The sequence below is a fragment of the Nomia melanderi genome, chromosome 5 (assembly GCF_051020985.1).
Source record: "Nomia melanderi isolate GNS246 chromosome 5, iyNomMela1, whole genome shotgun sequence".
Taxonomy (NCBI): domain Eukaryota; kingdom Metazoa; phylum Arthropoda; class Insecta; order Hymenoptera; family Halictidae; genus Nomia; species Nomia melanderi.
Window position 1 is genome coordinate 11576749 of NC_135003.1, and position 16141 is coordinate 11592889.

The 16141-nt window shown below is 45.2% G+C and overlaps 1 protein-coding gene across 13 annotated transcripts in view; it reads left to right on the top strand.

The window, feature by feature from the left end:
• Positions 1-16141, top strand: part of dlg1 (MAGUK family member discs large 1) — a 660262-nt gene that overhangs the window by 313722 nt on the left and 330399 nt on the right. For 7 of the 13 annotated variants that reach the window (XM_076367769.1, XM_076367765.1, XM_076367768.1 and 4 more), the window contains exon 1: positions 8216-8597. The exons of 4 other annotated variants lie outside the window; for them this stretch is intronic. In XM_076367769.1, coding sequence (XP_076223884.1) covers positions 8231-8597 — 367 coding nt within the window. In that variant the 5' untranslated portion in view covers positions 8216-8230. Of the gene's footprint in view, positions 1-8167; positions 8598-16141 lie in introns of those variants that run through there. 2 more of the 13 variants (XM_031972383.2, XM_031972394.2) reach the window with 1 other exon arrangement.

Here is a 16141-nt window from a genome sequence, read left to right on the forward strand (position 1 = left end):
AACACTTCAATACCTTTTTCTTCCATTCACATTCAATTGCAAAGCATTACCGGAATATTAATGTGCCCGGTGTTTGATTGCCCCTTACTTCGCTTCGGTAATCGCTTACCTCGAACGTAACCGGCTACCCCGTTCTCGCAGTAATCTCTTAACCGATACTAATTTCTTTCAATTCCAGATCGTTACAGGCAAAAGCTGTTAACCGAAGCGATTCACCTTGAAAGAATCATACGTACGGTTCCCTGTATTCAAACGGCATTACAATAGATTCATTAAAATTTAGTAGCTTCCCGATATCACCGGGAAAGCGTATAACAGAAGAAAATTAGCGATTAAATGTGTAAAATAGTGGAATTTAACGGTTCAGCGAATATTATTCTCTGGTTAGGAGAATTGTTCAGCCGGCTATGGTCCCCGGCCCGTTCCTTGAAACTACTTCAAGACCCACTGCGTTACGCTGCTCGTTCAAACAATACTTATAGGCACAATGGGCTCAAAAATCCTTTGTTTCCTTTACCGGCGTAATTCCCTTTCAAGAAAGTAATTCCCGGAGTGGTAGTTTTCTTCTGGGCTAATAAAAGAAACTTCCGTCCTCGCGGAGGGTAGGCGAGTCCGAAGGCGCGCGGGCGCGCGCTTCGAGCGTGGTCGAAAGTTTTTAAATTATTGACGGATACACACGTACGCGTGGCCCCTTGCGAGGTGCGTCCGATAGAGTTCCGCAACTGTGTTTATTAAAACTTGTCCGTCTAGCGTTTATGAGCGCCGCCGCGCAAATATGTGGAAGCCGCCCCGGTTCCAAGCGCTCGCCGTGTCTACGAGATTCCAAATTGCCCCCGGTAACCTGCACTGCGTCTAATTTAGAGCTGGAAATCCGTGTCGGACGTGTTACACCTGGTAAACGTCCCGTCCGCTGAATTTATGTCACGGTATTGTCAGACGCACGCGCGAAAACATGGTCAGTGTTCATCTTCGGAGCGACGGGAATTTTGGGAGATGTTCCCCGGTCGCCCGGTGCGAAGTCATCGTTGGCTGTGGGTAGCGAAACTTTGGACGGATTGTGTTCTCTGAGCAAATTGAACTTTTGTGCTTGGCACATCTGTCAACAATAATTCTATCTCTGTCGTCGATAGTTGTGTACATTATAGTCTAATTTAATTGCACAGTGGAAAATTCTATCTAAAATAGCTTCGCTAGTCCCGTCTTAGCTAAAAGCTTAATAAAAGTGAATTCTAATTTCGTACTATTAATACCAATTGGTAACAGCTGAAAAATTCTCAATGTTTCTATATTTATTAATATCAAACTCAACATCGTCCATTATTGCAACTCATCACCACATCACAAGACAACTACTTGACTAATGAAACATAAATAATCTCGGTTAGTCACAGATTAAAGCGACAACGTCGAAACGCGATCGAAGATGGCACCGAAAACGAAAACATCCGACGCGTTTCGTCGGGATTGGCAATCGAGTGTTCGCCGGGTCCGTTTCCGTGCTGATCGTCACGTCGTGTTACGTGTCGATAACATCGGCAGACTATTAATTGCCGGCATTCAATGTGCGTATGTCGGGATAAATAAAAATCGGAAATGGAACGTCGAGTTTAGTGGTCGCGGAGCCGCTCCGCTTTGTTTTTCGGCGGGCGCCGATCCTGCCGCATCCCTTCACCGAAATTCCCGGTCACCTGGGTTCGTTCTCGCGTGCGCATTCTGTTCCGTTGAATATTTTCATTTGTCACGCTCGGAGAAATTTTCCCCGTGGATACGCCCGTGCCTCGTACGCCCGACGGAAATTGTTCCGCGACCCCCCGCCCCGAAGCCGATTTCCCTGTTTGTTTCATAATTCGAGCCGGTTCGATCTCTCGGCGTGCAGCGTCGGCTATCGCGATGAAAATAAAACTGAAGATCTCTGTATCGGCTCGCGAACGTCCAACACGCGGTCGCATATTTTTTCCGGGATATCGATTCATTTTGATGCTCCATATTTTTGTCGGTGTCGCGCTCGCCGCTATCCCTCAACCCTCGCCCCCGCGAAATATACGGTGGCACGGACGCGGGTCCGCGATAATATTTTAATATCGTTTGTTACGCGTGTGTGTGTGTCGGTACGCGCGTGTTTTTCTCTTTTTACATATATACAAATATGTATATATACGAACGACACGTGCTGGGACTGCACGGTTACGTGTCGTTGGGTCGCGTTTTTAAATAACGCGCACGGAATAAATTTCTCGCGGGACCGGCCGGGCCGAGCGATCGGCTCGACGGACGAATGGACGGACGAACGTGAGAATATCATGTATTTCCATGCGTCACGGACCAAGCGTCGGATGCTTCGTTGCCCGCGCCGAATCAGAATAAATTCCGGAGGTGTAACGCGATTACACCGGGCGAACTCTTTAGAATCCTTCGTTAAGGAGAATTCGTTGAATTTTTGAGAATTCTGTTTAGGAGGACGTGAATTGTGTATCGACTTCATAATTACGCGTCGGTATTGCGATAGTTAAATTATTTAGTTTTCAATTTTAGATATCAAAGGTGAAAGGGGATGAATATGAATTATATATGTTTCTCTGGGGTATTTTAAAGGTTTCAAATATTTATGACGGAGCATTTGAATAGGAGCAGTTGAATATCTTCGTTATTTATGGCCCGGTGAATAATTTCTTAAGATAAAGCTGGAACTTTGAAGTTACACAAAATGGTAGGAAAATGGCTAGGCAAGAATATGAATGATATTTTTTTAATAGGTAATATAATTACTATTTGTAAAGGGTCGGCCGCGGGAACGTGTATTTCAGTTTTAAAGCGACAGTACGAAGACCGGCAGTAGTTACGTTGTTCAGCGGAACGTAATGTAGATCCACCGTCTGAAAATACTGATTCTATGAGATAAAATACGGTAACTAGCATTACATGTCGTCTCGAAAGTTTCACTCTCGAGACTTGATTCAAGAGTAGAATACACTCTACTGCACACGGCCCTGAGACCAAGTCTCCGACAGCTTACTTTCCTCGCTGCTGCTCTCGAGAGTCAAGTTCGCAAGACAAAAACGTGGAAGCTTCTCCCGAAAATGACTCTCGTGTGGATACGTAGCATAATAATCCTTTCACAAGAGACGTCTCCCTCACCGGTTATTCGTTGACTCCTTTTTGCTTCTACAAAAGCTGCGCAGGCACTCCTATTTTTTCATGGTATATTGGAAGAGCAATATGATTATGATGAGAAGAATAAAGCGTGAGATCTGGTATAGACTTGCCATGGACGCCTTTGATATTTCAGCTCATTATACTTCAAACAACTACCGAAAACTGGAGTCGCTCAATAAGCAACAAAATGACGCGTCGCGATAATTACAAAACCAAATTTTTTATATACAAATTTGTGTACTGATTCAATTTCAAACATACCTCTATCATTTCAAATAATTTCCTATATTATAAAAATCATTGCGATAGAATCCAAAATTACCGTTGCGGTAGACCATCCCGAAATCAACAGTATATTTCCAAATTCTCAAATTCATCTAAATCATGAAATTCGTATGTTTACCTGTTACATCACAAAAACCTGCATATGAAATTGTTAAACTCGTCACAATGGCAAGTTCTATAGAAAAAATATTCCTTCTTCAATAAATACATTTAAATCCTGAAATTCGAACGTTTACATGTTACGTCGCAAAAATCTGCGAATGAAATTGTTAAACTCGTCACAATGACACAGTTCCATAGAAAAAATAATCCTTCTTCGATTAATTAACGCGAGCGAAAGGTGCGGTGCGAGCCAGAACGAGAAACTATTTTTCGACAGTGCGGATCGCCGATCGTTTCAATCGAATCGTTCGCAGCGCCGATGGCACGGCGTATGATTCCTCGGTCCCTAACGACCGTTCACGGCCCCGATGCATTATTTTCCCGGTTCCCATCGACGTGATTTACTGCACCGCTGTGACGCGTACAGGCAGCTGCATTATTTCTGCCGGCGTTATTATCTCATTCGTTCGCAGTTTATTTATCCGCTCGCGATGCTTTTGACGCAGGCAACGAACGGACAAAGCCAGCCGCGAACAGATTAAACGCTCGCAAAGTATATGGCGATCGATGAATTTCACCTGATCGTTATATCGTTCACTACCCCGGCCCTTACTTCTCTCACCCGTTACCGGATCAATTGTTTCTTTTGATTGATCTCGTACCGAAGAATGCCACTAGAATGGTCTATGATCGATTTTTTTCGCTCTCGCGTAGAGCCAAGCAAGAATTGAAAAACTGCATCTCTATGGTCCCGCAGCAACGCCGATATCAAGTTATCAAACCGAAATGGTTTTTAGTGCGTTTCGGATGAGCTGTGAAATTAAAAAGGAAATCGCGTTACTGAAATGAAAGGGTTTCTTGGTTCACACTCATTATTCTTCGTTCTCGCGAATTCTGGTGCAGGCGTAGATGTATTGTTTAGACAGAACTTTATAATCATTATTCAAGCTTACCTTTTCTAGGTAACGCATTCACGGAAAAGAAATGTGATCCCACTTCGAACTGATGCAAATAAATACTGAAAACGACGGATCAGACTCGGTATCATAAAGCAAGGAATTAATCAAAATTCGTGAAATATTCTAGCGCGACAGGCGTTGATCAGTAGAATAATCCCTGAAATAAATCAGGATGCAACGTCAACGACGCGAATAGATCGACTCGCGTTGACATAGGAATAGTATGTAGTAACGTAAATTCGTATGGACGCAAGTATGAACATATCCGAATTCTAAGGTACGATTCAATCGTGAGTTAGTGAAAATACGCGTAACTGCGACGAAGAAGTCACATTTGATCGGTTTAAATTCAACAATGTTAGTTCGCTTGCAAGGAATTAACACGTTGACAGCCACGAGAACCTTGAGAGTTTTATATGTTGCCTACCCTTTCGTAGCAAACGTAAATAGAAACAATTATTGATTGTCAGAATTTTACTTAACACTATTATCTAATTATTTACGCTATTAAACATTTTTGTGACTCGACATCAGCTTTATTCACAGATGTGACTCATTGTCGAGATATTTTTAAACTAAATTATATTATTATGTTATTTTCAATATTACCAGTAAGAATCGTTTACACTGTTCTCTGCAAACTATTTTTTAAAATGCATTTCAAATAAAATCTCGTAATAATACAGTGTTATCGGGGAAAAAATGCAAAAGAAATTCGGAGTGCAAAGGGTTAATAATGCAAAACAGATATTGAATATATCCTAGTATATTTATGTCGCAACCCAATAATATCCGCGATCCACGAATCGTCGTTAACAAGCAACCCTCCATGGGGACGATTCGAGTTTTAATTGTTACATGTACGTGACAGATACCAGCATCTTGTCCCTCGCAGCGGTGAGGAGTGCCAGCAGTCAGTACTCGAAGAACGTACAAGTGTTTTCCACTACGCCCTTCGCCAACCCTTCTCGCGCAGTCCCCAACCCCTGCCGTCTCGCGGATGCTCTTCGCCAAAGTCGATCCGCGTGAAATTCTGTTACCGCGCTGCTTCGAATTTCAGACTCCGCGCTCGCGTAAAACGCGGGGCTAATGTAATCAAATTTCATAACGCCACATTTTCATCGCAGAATTTCATACCACGGACGGTTAATGTTGAAACGAAATACGTTCGCTAGTTTTCCTCGGCGGGTTTTCAATACAATTCGAAGAGCAAAGGTACGTCACAGAATTGTTGGTTACTTCTTACTTTGTTCCAGTATCGATAGCGAAATTGAAAACGATAAACGATATCGCGGGTCTGAAATGTCTCACGGGATGAGACGACGAAAATTAAAACCTAGAATATGTTTGTAAAATATTAATGGTATAACAAAGAAGACGTTGCACTGATTTGCTAACATTCCTAAAATATCCTGGAAAATTGAGATTCGTCGTAACATCAGATCTAGAATCAGACAATCCTTTCGTTATAAACCTCTCACTTTATTAAAGCCAAGCAACTTACTTGAAATTCGATCATCGGGTACCATGCTCTCTAAATTAAAGCAATTATCATCGACGAAACACTACCCCTGTTCCCTCGATTCAACCCAAACCCCCGACATCGCGTTAAACGCGAGATTACGATACGCGCGTACAAAAGAGCGAATGAATTCGACATCCTCCTCCGCCGGCGTTCGCGTCGCAGCGCAAAAGGAAAACCGTCGGCTCTGTTCAAGTGTGTTTCCTTTTGGTAGCCGAATCTCGGCCAGGCTGTACGACATCCGTGACTTTTGCAGGCCGGCATAAGAAAAGGACGACCCGAAAACTTCGTAATAGAATTCATCCGAAAAAAGCCGTCGAGCTGATCGGAGCTGGCTGGCCGGACAAAAGGAGCCGCCGGCTCACTTATCGAGCGTTCCCGGCCAGTGGTTGCGACAGGCAAAACCTCTTCGAGCCGGCCCGTGGAAAACCGCGTTATCGTCGCGGGTCTATCGGCGGTGTCCACCGGCGAAAGGAATCCCGGTGGCCCACTCATGCGTACCAAGTGAAATACAGGGTGGCCGGAAGTGCTGTCTCAATGGGAGAGGTTGCCCGTTCCGAGAGGCTGCCTTCGGAAAGACGTCAGCCTCGCGCAGCTCGATGGGCCACGGAGAATCGCCGAGAGAAAACAGACGCAGAGGTTGAAACGGCCGTAGTGCCGGAGTGCTGCGGACCCGTCCGCCTCGTTCTAACTTCGACGGCACAGCGTCAGACGAGAAACTTCGGGTACCGAGGAACGATACCTCACCGCACGCCAGCTGAAAAGTTCCTCCGGAGTGTTACGAGCTGCGCCGTGCCTCGGCGGAGTCTTTTCTACTTTTATAAGTGAACCCGTTTGCCGCTCGCCGTTCGCAGTTCCCGGGACCAAGTGTAACCCCCAAGTGTCCATGAGCTGGCTTCATTAGCCGTAATCGTTTCCCGCGGACATGCTCTCTCTCTCTCCCCCCCTTACCCCGGCGACCCGAAGTTTCCTAAACGCGGCCGAGATTTCATTAGCCGTTAGCGTCCGCTGACCGACACACTGCCATAGACGCGACGAGCCCATTCCCTTCAACGGTGGCAAGTTAAAAGGAGGAATTACCAGGAGAGCCGGTGCTATTTGTCCTACCTGCCGGGTCAAGCACATGCTTCCCGTTCGTTCGAGGGGACGGTAAGCGTCGATAAGAAACAATCGTGCCTTCAGCGTAGGACCCTTTTATGGTCCGATGATCGATAGTCGGGCCCACGGAAGCTTCCCGGTGGTTTCGATAAATCTCTCTTCGTCGGTGTCAGTCAACGCTGTGAGTGACCCAGTGATTCGTTTCCCGGCCGATAGCGATCCGATCGCGGCGCGCTTCGAGCGGAGCATCGGGTACCCTAATCCTGATGAATTTTCCTCGGACCCGTTGTCAGTGAAAAATGTGGAAACGAAGCGGAGGGCTCGGCGCGGTGGATCCTCCGTCTGGACAAATTTGCGGGGCAAGGATGACGACGCCGCGCGGGGCGAGGAGGAGCTAGGGAGCCGAAATCGATGGGACGTGGCGCACGTGAGAGCACCCGGTTCGACTGGCGAGCTGGAATGGAGGCGAAGTAGGATTACTTCGATACTTCGGGGATCCGAGAGAGGAACGGTGGCGAAGTGACGCAGAATTTATGGAAGATAGGTTCCATTAGACGCAGGAGAAATCTTGATAAGGGCCGAGCCGCCGCGAGTTACGAAATTCGATTTAAGCGATCCGTTCGAACAATTCTTTGAAGGCTGTACCGCTTGCGCGCGGAATGGCCGTTGAGGGAAGGGGGATTTCAGTGGTTCGTGTAAACTAGAGAAGATAACACGGGAAGTATCGAAATAATGAGAATGAGAAGTGGAGATCCGCGAAGCTACAGAACGAACGCGTGAAACGATAACCAAGGGAACAAAGTAGCCGAAAGACGAGAAGCGTGGCGAACGGAGTAAGGGAATAACGATAACTATATAATTAAAAAGACTACGCGATTCCTTTGTAACTCGAAGTAACGGAAACCGATGTTCGAAAGCAACAATCCGAATTTATACTAGCCATCAGCGAAGATAGAAGCAAGCAGCGCGTATTAAATGGACGATATTCGTTTAAGAAAGCAATAAAAAAGACGTGTCATTTAAAAAAACAAAGGGATTCATTGTACGAAGAGATCTCAGTGATATGTATCGCGTCGGCTCCTGGAGCCTCGATGACCTTGATTCAGCGAGCATGAAGCAACCATCGAGGTCACCGGGACTCGAGATTGCTATGGCACTGTTCGGGATGGTCTGGCTGCTGCGTGTTCGCTCGGAGATGCGCCGTTGCTCGAAATGCCGGCACGAGGAGATCCTCGCGGCCCAACAGCAGCAACAGCAACAACAACAGCAGCTGCAGCATCAACAACAGCAACAACACCACATCCACCATCACACGCATCATCAGCAGCGGACGCTGTCGCAGGGCACCAGTCTGTTGCAAACACCGGAAGACGGCGTCACTTCCTCGGCGAATACTTTATTTACTTTGGATACGCCCGGCGCCGCTGGCTCCACCGGAAGCTACTGCGAGGTCCACGGGTTCGTGCAGGCGAAAGAAGGTAGTATACACTGATCTTATCATATTACGTTGTCTCTCATATTTCATACCGTGACCTTGGCGTATAGTAAAATACTGCCGAAATAATTGTAAAGCGAAAACGAGGATTTACCTAATGCAGCTCATGTTTTCCAGCCTTAAAGGAAATTGGTTCAAGCCCTGCGACATCGCGATCTCGTAACGTTCCCCGCGAATGGACCGAATCTCTTTCTTTCGCTTACAATTTCTTTTACCGCCAACTTCTCTCCTTTGCTTGGGTCACGTCGAATAATCGTATATTCCAATAATATCAGTAGTTTTTACTGCGGAATATCTGAGGGTAATTTTCATTATCCACAAACTGCGACAAAGTGCAACGGCAGCCTCGTGCCCCTAAGCGGCACAGGTGCCGTAATCCACGTCCCGTAGATCGAAAGGACGATCATGATTTCCGCGGAGGCGCTTGAACAAGTTCCTGCTACTTTTGTAATACGCCGGGGCCGTGTTATTAAAGAATAGAGGAATGTAACTATGGCGGGACGCCCGGCAGAAGTTTTTAAATTTACGGGGCTGACGCCGCCGAGGTCCCTCGCGTATGCGACGAGCAACCGAAATCGAAGGAGGGTCGTTTACATGGATGGCGCGGTGCTCGCTGCCGGATGAAACTTTTATTTTCCTATACAAACGGTTCGGCGTGTCGTGCTTTTTCGAAATCACGTTCCCGATTCGACTCCGCTCCGCGTGTAGTACCTCTGAACCAGAGTATTAATGTCCTCTAACAAACTACAGATAGAAAGCTTATTCCTCTGTCATTCTTTCCTCCGGCTAAATGAAAACCTCCCATTGAAAATGTTTCATTCGAAAGAAACGAAGAGAAGTATCGTACAATTAGGAGAATTTAGTATACATTATTAATAAATTCGACCCTCCGCCGGCTAGATTGTTTTTTATCAACGCAACCGGCAGTATGGACCTTCCCAGTCAATCTTAATTTTTCATTGGTCAAGTTTTGTAAAAATCTGAAAGAATTCGAAGATACTTATCGCAGTCTGTAGTTTAATATATAAATGACACTTTAGCTAAATCTTCGTATCATTTTGCAGCGAAGATTCAAAATCGTTGCGAAGCGATAGAGAAATGAGATTTTCGACAGGCCTTTAATGGCTCATATCGTCGGCGGAAGGTTAAAAACGGCGGTTATCAAGAATCTCTCTTTTCCCGTGGAACGTAAGCGGAGAAAGGTGGCCAAGGCTTTTGTTGACGCGCCGTGAAAGCCGTCCACCGACCGTCCCCCGGCAAATCGGCTTTTATCGGTATTCCTCATCTGTCGGACACGGGCGACATCATGACGCCGTGAGTTGTTGAGTTTGTTGCCGCTTTTGTCGGGCATTCTCATTGTTTCTGAAGCCACAAGGGAGCATCTGTTCCGCAGCCGGTCTTCCCATCCCCACATTTCCATCGCGATTTATACAGCATTGTATCGCCAAGGCGAATTCGCGTTAAAGAGCAACCGAACGAAGTTCGGCAGCCGTCGCGCGCATAAACGCGCCCATTTCACCGTGAACCGTGGCTGAATGTCAATTAGGGTCAGATAATTCGTATCTCAGAACGACTCCATATGTCGCTCTCCCACGAACGACCGCGTTACTCGAATTTGAAATGGAAATGTTCATTGACCGGGTCGAAGCTCGACGTTCCCATCGGTCCACGTTTGCTTTCGTATGCTTCTATTAGCTCTAAATCACGAATCTCTCTTCTAAATAAATATCCTATCTATTTACGCCTACGTAACAATTGTTTACAAACACCCGAGTGACCTACCATTCACCAACTTCCTTTTCGCATCAGTTTAAACACGAAATCCCAAAGTCGCTCCTACAATCTTCACCCGATACTAAAGAATATTCTCCAAAGGCTTTCGTTGAAACAGTCATTCTGTCGATAGCTTAACAATCCAGATTACCAGACGATCCCACGAAACATTTGGCAATGAAGGACCACAGAAAATCACCCTCAACGAAACGAGTCGCCCGTTGAACGAACAGATTGGAGCGCTGTGGAACAGAAACAGATTTCGGCCGTGGAACCGAATATCCCGAATAGCAGAAAAATTCGTCGAAAACATTCGCGCGGGTGTTTTCCAGGTGGGAAATCGAAACGTACAGTTTTAATAGGGCGAAGCAGGAATTGTTAACGTATATTCGAAGTGCAATCTCCATCCCGGGGCGTCATGAAAGGACGCAAAGAGAAAACCGGCGAGCCGTTCCGCATGGTCTGTCCCTCTCTCCTCTCTCTTCTTTTTTCCTCCCTGGCAACGCGCACCCTTTTATCCGGCATGCTGGGCTGCGCCCATGGTCCACCTACTTGGTCGACCCAGTTATGAAATAGTTCTCCTCGCGGCGCGGCCGAGTGGCGACTCGCCGGGTATCGCGCCTTTAAAGCTGAAAGCATGTTCGTGTCGCGCACGGCACGCCGCTTGTCGTATTGTTTCGAGTTTATTATCAGCCGACTCCTCTCGCGAGGCTACCGGGACGAGAGGCGAATAAAACGTCGACGCGACGCTACGGGGTGAAGACGCAAGTAGTCGCGGACGGACGGAACGAGAGACACAAGGGAAAGTTCCGTGATTTAGGATATTTACCACAGTCGTCCGGTGGGGAGCCTGTTTACACGGCGCTGCTGGCTGGTAGGCTCGGGGAAAACAAGATCATTGTTAAACGCAGACTCGATGGGACTGTAGCTCGCAAGGAAACGCGATCCGCGATGCGATGTTCACCAAGAAATGCGAGGAATTTGTTAATACCTCTGTATTTTTCTTCGTCTTTGATGTATGACATGAATTTCGGTGTCTTATTTTGAAACGTGGAAGTAAGAATGGGTTGAAAATTTCATTCGTGAGTATTAGGACTTCTGTAGATGATTCCGCGACTTTTTGAATGGTATTTGTAATTTTGTTAGGTACGTTACTGTAGGAAGTTTCTGAGAAAGTTCGCCTAGTTTATGTTTTATAGTTTAGTCTGCGTAACGCGGTGATTGCGAGGAAAATGGATATGGGAGAAATTTAAACCTTTATATACTGGAGATGCTTCAGAGTATAATATTCGTTAAGATACTATTATAAGGAAACCACGATAAGATTCTCTTTTTAATAGCATTTCGTGTAATATCGCTACAGAAGTATGAAAATTTAGTTATTGTAAAGAATGTTTATATATAGAATATATTCACCTAGGAGAAAGTAGCAGCGAAAAAGAATGACATAACTCGTGGTACAAAGGGCGAAATATTCGAGTTTCCACAAAGGATATAAACATGTTACTATTTTTCTGGTAATTTTACGATTACATTGCACACGAATACTTTAGCATTAATTACTGTGCATGAATATACTGATTGAAACCGTATGCCGAGCAAAAGACTACATATTTTTGATTAATACGGTTGTTCAAACGCGCTCTCAAAAAGCGTGGGAATTGTCGTGATATTTTATTTACCAAAGAAACTTCACCGTGACGTCCCTTATTAAACAATTATACTCGCTCGAAAAAAAAAACTTCCGACTCGTCGGGATTGTAAAATTTAAATAAATCCTCGTCCGTGTGTTCCATTGATCCCGGCCGCCAAATTAATCACGGCTGCTTATTCATTTGAGAGCCACAATAACGCAGCGAAATTGATTTGTTTTAACGAGTCTCGTGATCAAACCGATTTCGGCCCCGCGGAAATAAAAGGTTCGCGCGTACCGCGCCGCGCAGTCGAGCAGCAACGCGCTGCTATGAATATTACGAGGAGATCTAATTGAATGTCGCCGGCTTAATAACGGGAAATTATTAGCCAACGAATCGCTTATTCGCGCGCGTGTCCGAAATATTCGTGGTCGGCGATTCTCGCGTCGCGATTGTTTTTTTTTTTCTTCTCGTGACTCGCTTGTAATTTCGAGGGGATAACGAACACCGTCGCCGTATGGGTTTGTTAATTATTTATTATCTTGTATCATCCGGGTAACGAGCCGGCGTCGAGTACTTAGCGAATGAAAACGAGGCTCACAGGCGGAAACCTCGTTATCCTGATTCGCCGTCGGCCGGGCGCGTGAAGCAGGTGGGAAAAAGAACGCGACGAGTGGTGGACGTCAAAAGCAGGTCCGATGTTAATTTACATCGGGATGCGAAAGAAAACCACTTCGCGCGCTAAAAAACTTTCCATGCGCGCATTAACGCGAACATCACCCTCTTCCTCTCATCGCTGCCGCGTAAAATATCTGTTCCCAACGATTTGAACCGACCGCTCTCCTAGAACCAGTTTCCTTTTAATCATCGCACCCTTTCCTCACCCCGTGTCTCTTTTCTTTTTCTCCGTGTACTGTTTTCTTGTTTCTTTCTTTCTTTCTCTCTCCCCCCCCCCCTCTCGTTCTTTTTTTTAATCAGCAACGGAGCACTGGCTTCTACCACCAACGAATTTACCGCATTCGCCTCTTTGCTGATTTAGATAAACCTCGAAAAAAGCTGGCCTCGTTTGAAAAGATGCTAACCCAGGCGAGGGATAGTCTTGAAAATATCGCTGCAGCCGCTCTAATGCGTGTGAAATATTGAAGAGTTACGTTTCCAGGGATTAACTGGACTAATTTTCAGTCTGCGGCTCTCTGTTTTGTGAATTAAAACGGAGCCGCGCCGTCGTTGAACACGCTACTCGCCCGACCCGCTCCGGCTTCACGAGAGACGCTGCAAAAACAACTTTGCAATCTGCGACGGTGTCTCTAGTAGAAAGTGCTCGATCGAATAAACTAAGCGTCCGTCAGAAAAATTACTCTCCGTACACGAAAAGATCTTTTATTCGGCGGAAAAAAGGATCGAACAAAAGTGTCTATACGTGATTAATATATTTCGTATTCTGTTTATTTAAGTCATACTGTTTACAGTCTTTTTATAATTTTATACACTTCCCTTCGACATTGTTTGTAGTCATAACTAAAACATGTACTGCAGCGTTTGTTTGGCATTGTTTTCATTTTAGCATGAAACAATTCCAAATTCAACTTCATTCATTTAATTACATAGTACCGCTATGTTCAGATGATTACCCCGTCAATTGTTTCACTTCTAACAATTAATTGAAATCGGTATTTCTTCTCTGGCTCCGAATATTGTATTTTTGAGTAAATAAATGTTGAGCAATAAATTGTTATAAGTTACTTTCAATTTTGTGAATTATGATTCTAAAGAGTTGAAACTCTCGTTGAAATGCTACGGAACTGCATGTTATGTCTTTTTGCTAGTTACGACTGTCGCCTAAACAATGATAGACGAAAAATCAGTGCATCCAATTGTACTCGACGTTTCTGATAATTAGTACAGAAGCTAAAATGAAAGGAGTTACTATATTAAGTAACTAAAATGATATAGTAAGTAGCTGTACTTGTAAATGGATCAAATTTACCGTTCTAATAAGATATGAAAATTTCATTCGAAAACAGCGGCACACTCGACGACACTCGGTGTCCTTTTATTATGAAATTTTCCGCGTGCGCACACGAGCTCCCATTTATTTCCCTCGAATCTGTACCGTCGACCTTCTTCCTGTTCCTGCTGCCGTTTTTTTTCCCTCTCCTCCCGCAGTTCGCTTTATTGCCATGCGTATTCAGCGAGCATTTTTCTCGACGACCGAGCGGTTAGCGAGCAATATAAATTAAGCCGAAAATGGAGGGAAATTTAGTAGCTGAGAAGGTCGGGCGTACCGGGGGGAGCGCAAAACGCGGCGTAAAGTTCTACGGCGAAAGCCGCACTAATTACCTGTACTTACGCCGTTGTGCTGGCACATCAAATTAATCGTAATCCATGCGCCAACAGATTTACTCTTTTTCCGGCGGTAAGTCGCGCCATCGTACCCGGTGACGTCCATGCTAATATTGTTGCTTAAGAAACACAGGAAATCTCGAGCAAAACGATCAAGATATCACAATGTTTCCTTAAATTATGTTGCTGTTCCTTCTACTTTAAGTAAACGAAGTTCCAATCGATTTTTGGAGGAAAGAAACATATAAAAACAATTTAGGGATAAGATATAGTTATAAAATGGAATTTTAAAAATTATAGATGGAAACGTTAAACGTCACCGTGATAGTAAAATTTCGATACTATTTCCAAGCGATTCGATAAGTTGATTTTTCGCGTAAATATACGCGGGTACGTTAGCTCGTTAAAGTAATTTAAGAATATCCTCTGTCTCTGATTCGAACGTCGTTCCCTCCCATATTCTGCTCGCACGTACTTTTTAGATAATTAATGCGGGATAAAAGCATTTAGCTAATTTAGTCATGCGCCGCGGAATGACTGAGGATTGTTAAGATCATGAGAAATGCGAGGATTTGACATTTTCGAGCTTTAGCATTGTCCCGGCTCTTCCCCGGAAAATAAATAAGTCCCGCGAAGAGAGGTTTAAGAGAGAAATTTCCCGGATCCGCCGGATAGATGACAGACCCGTGGAAATAAACTGCTCGTTGTTTCTACGTTACGGCACGAAACCGTAATCCCTTCGAGCCGTTGTTCTTTTTTCTCTCTTTTTTTTGGTTTTCTTCAGCAACGAACACAATGCGCACACATCGTCGATTATGTACGGCTTCGTGTCGTTCGGGGAAACGTTCGAGGAAATCCGCAGACAATTGTGGAAGTTGAAATTCCTCGGATAAACCAGTCGGAAGGGATCAACGTACGCGCCGTGTTCCGAATTTCAAATAACCGCGACCGCAATAAAATCGAACAAGAGATTATTTATCGCGCCAGAAAACACACACAAATAAAGCAACGAAATCAATGAAAACAATCGATTATCGACGCTGTAGCCATCCAAAAGCAAAGACTCGACACGATTTAAACACGAAAGAACAAGATAATGTAACAATACAGAATTCAAAGATTATATCGAAACACGAAATGTTCTACATAAAAGAAAAACATAATTCACCTGAAATACGTGTCGAAGCATCGCAAGGTTTTACACGACGCTCGCAGCGGTGCCTCGCTGTTTCCTGGCACAGAAATCGTTTCGCTCGAAGCGGTATTCAGATCGTAATGATCCCCGTGTCCCGGAATCCCGAGACAGTAGACGGAATCATTAATTCACGTCCATTTCGACAAGCTACATTCCCTTTCTTTGCTCGACAATGGTCGCATTATGAGGGGCGCAAGGATCCGTGGCGCATCGGGTCGGCCAAGAAATGCATTATTGCGTTTAAGAGAATGCCGGAAACGCATCTGGGCCGTGGTCAGCCGTAGATGCGATCCTAACAGGAACATTAGTGGGATTACTCGACTTCGTTTCTTCCCATTCTGCGCGGGCCGAAACGCGGTTGCATTCGTGTCTGCCTCTCCCCACGCCGCTGATTGCGATTTGCAATGCAACGCGAGCGAGCGCGGCTCGCTTCGGCTCATATCGCTCTCTTCTCATTCCGGTGCATCACTTCGCGATCGATCACTTTCAGTGCGCGCGGCCTAATGCGGCTCGTTAGCGTTGCATAGAAGCTGCAATTCCGATCTGCTACCAGGTACACCCGGTATCCTGTCCCATGTACGA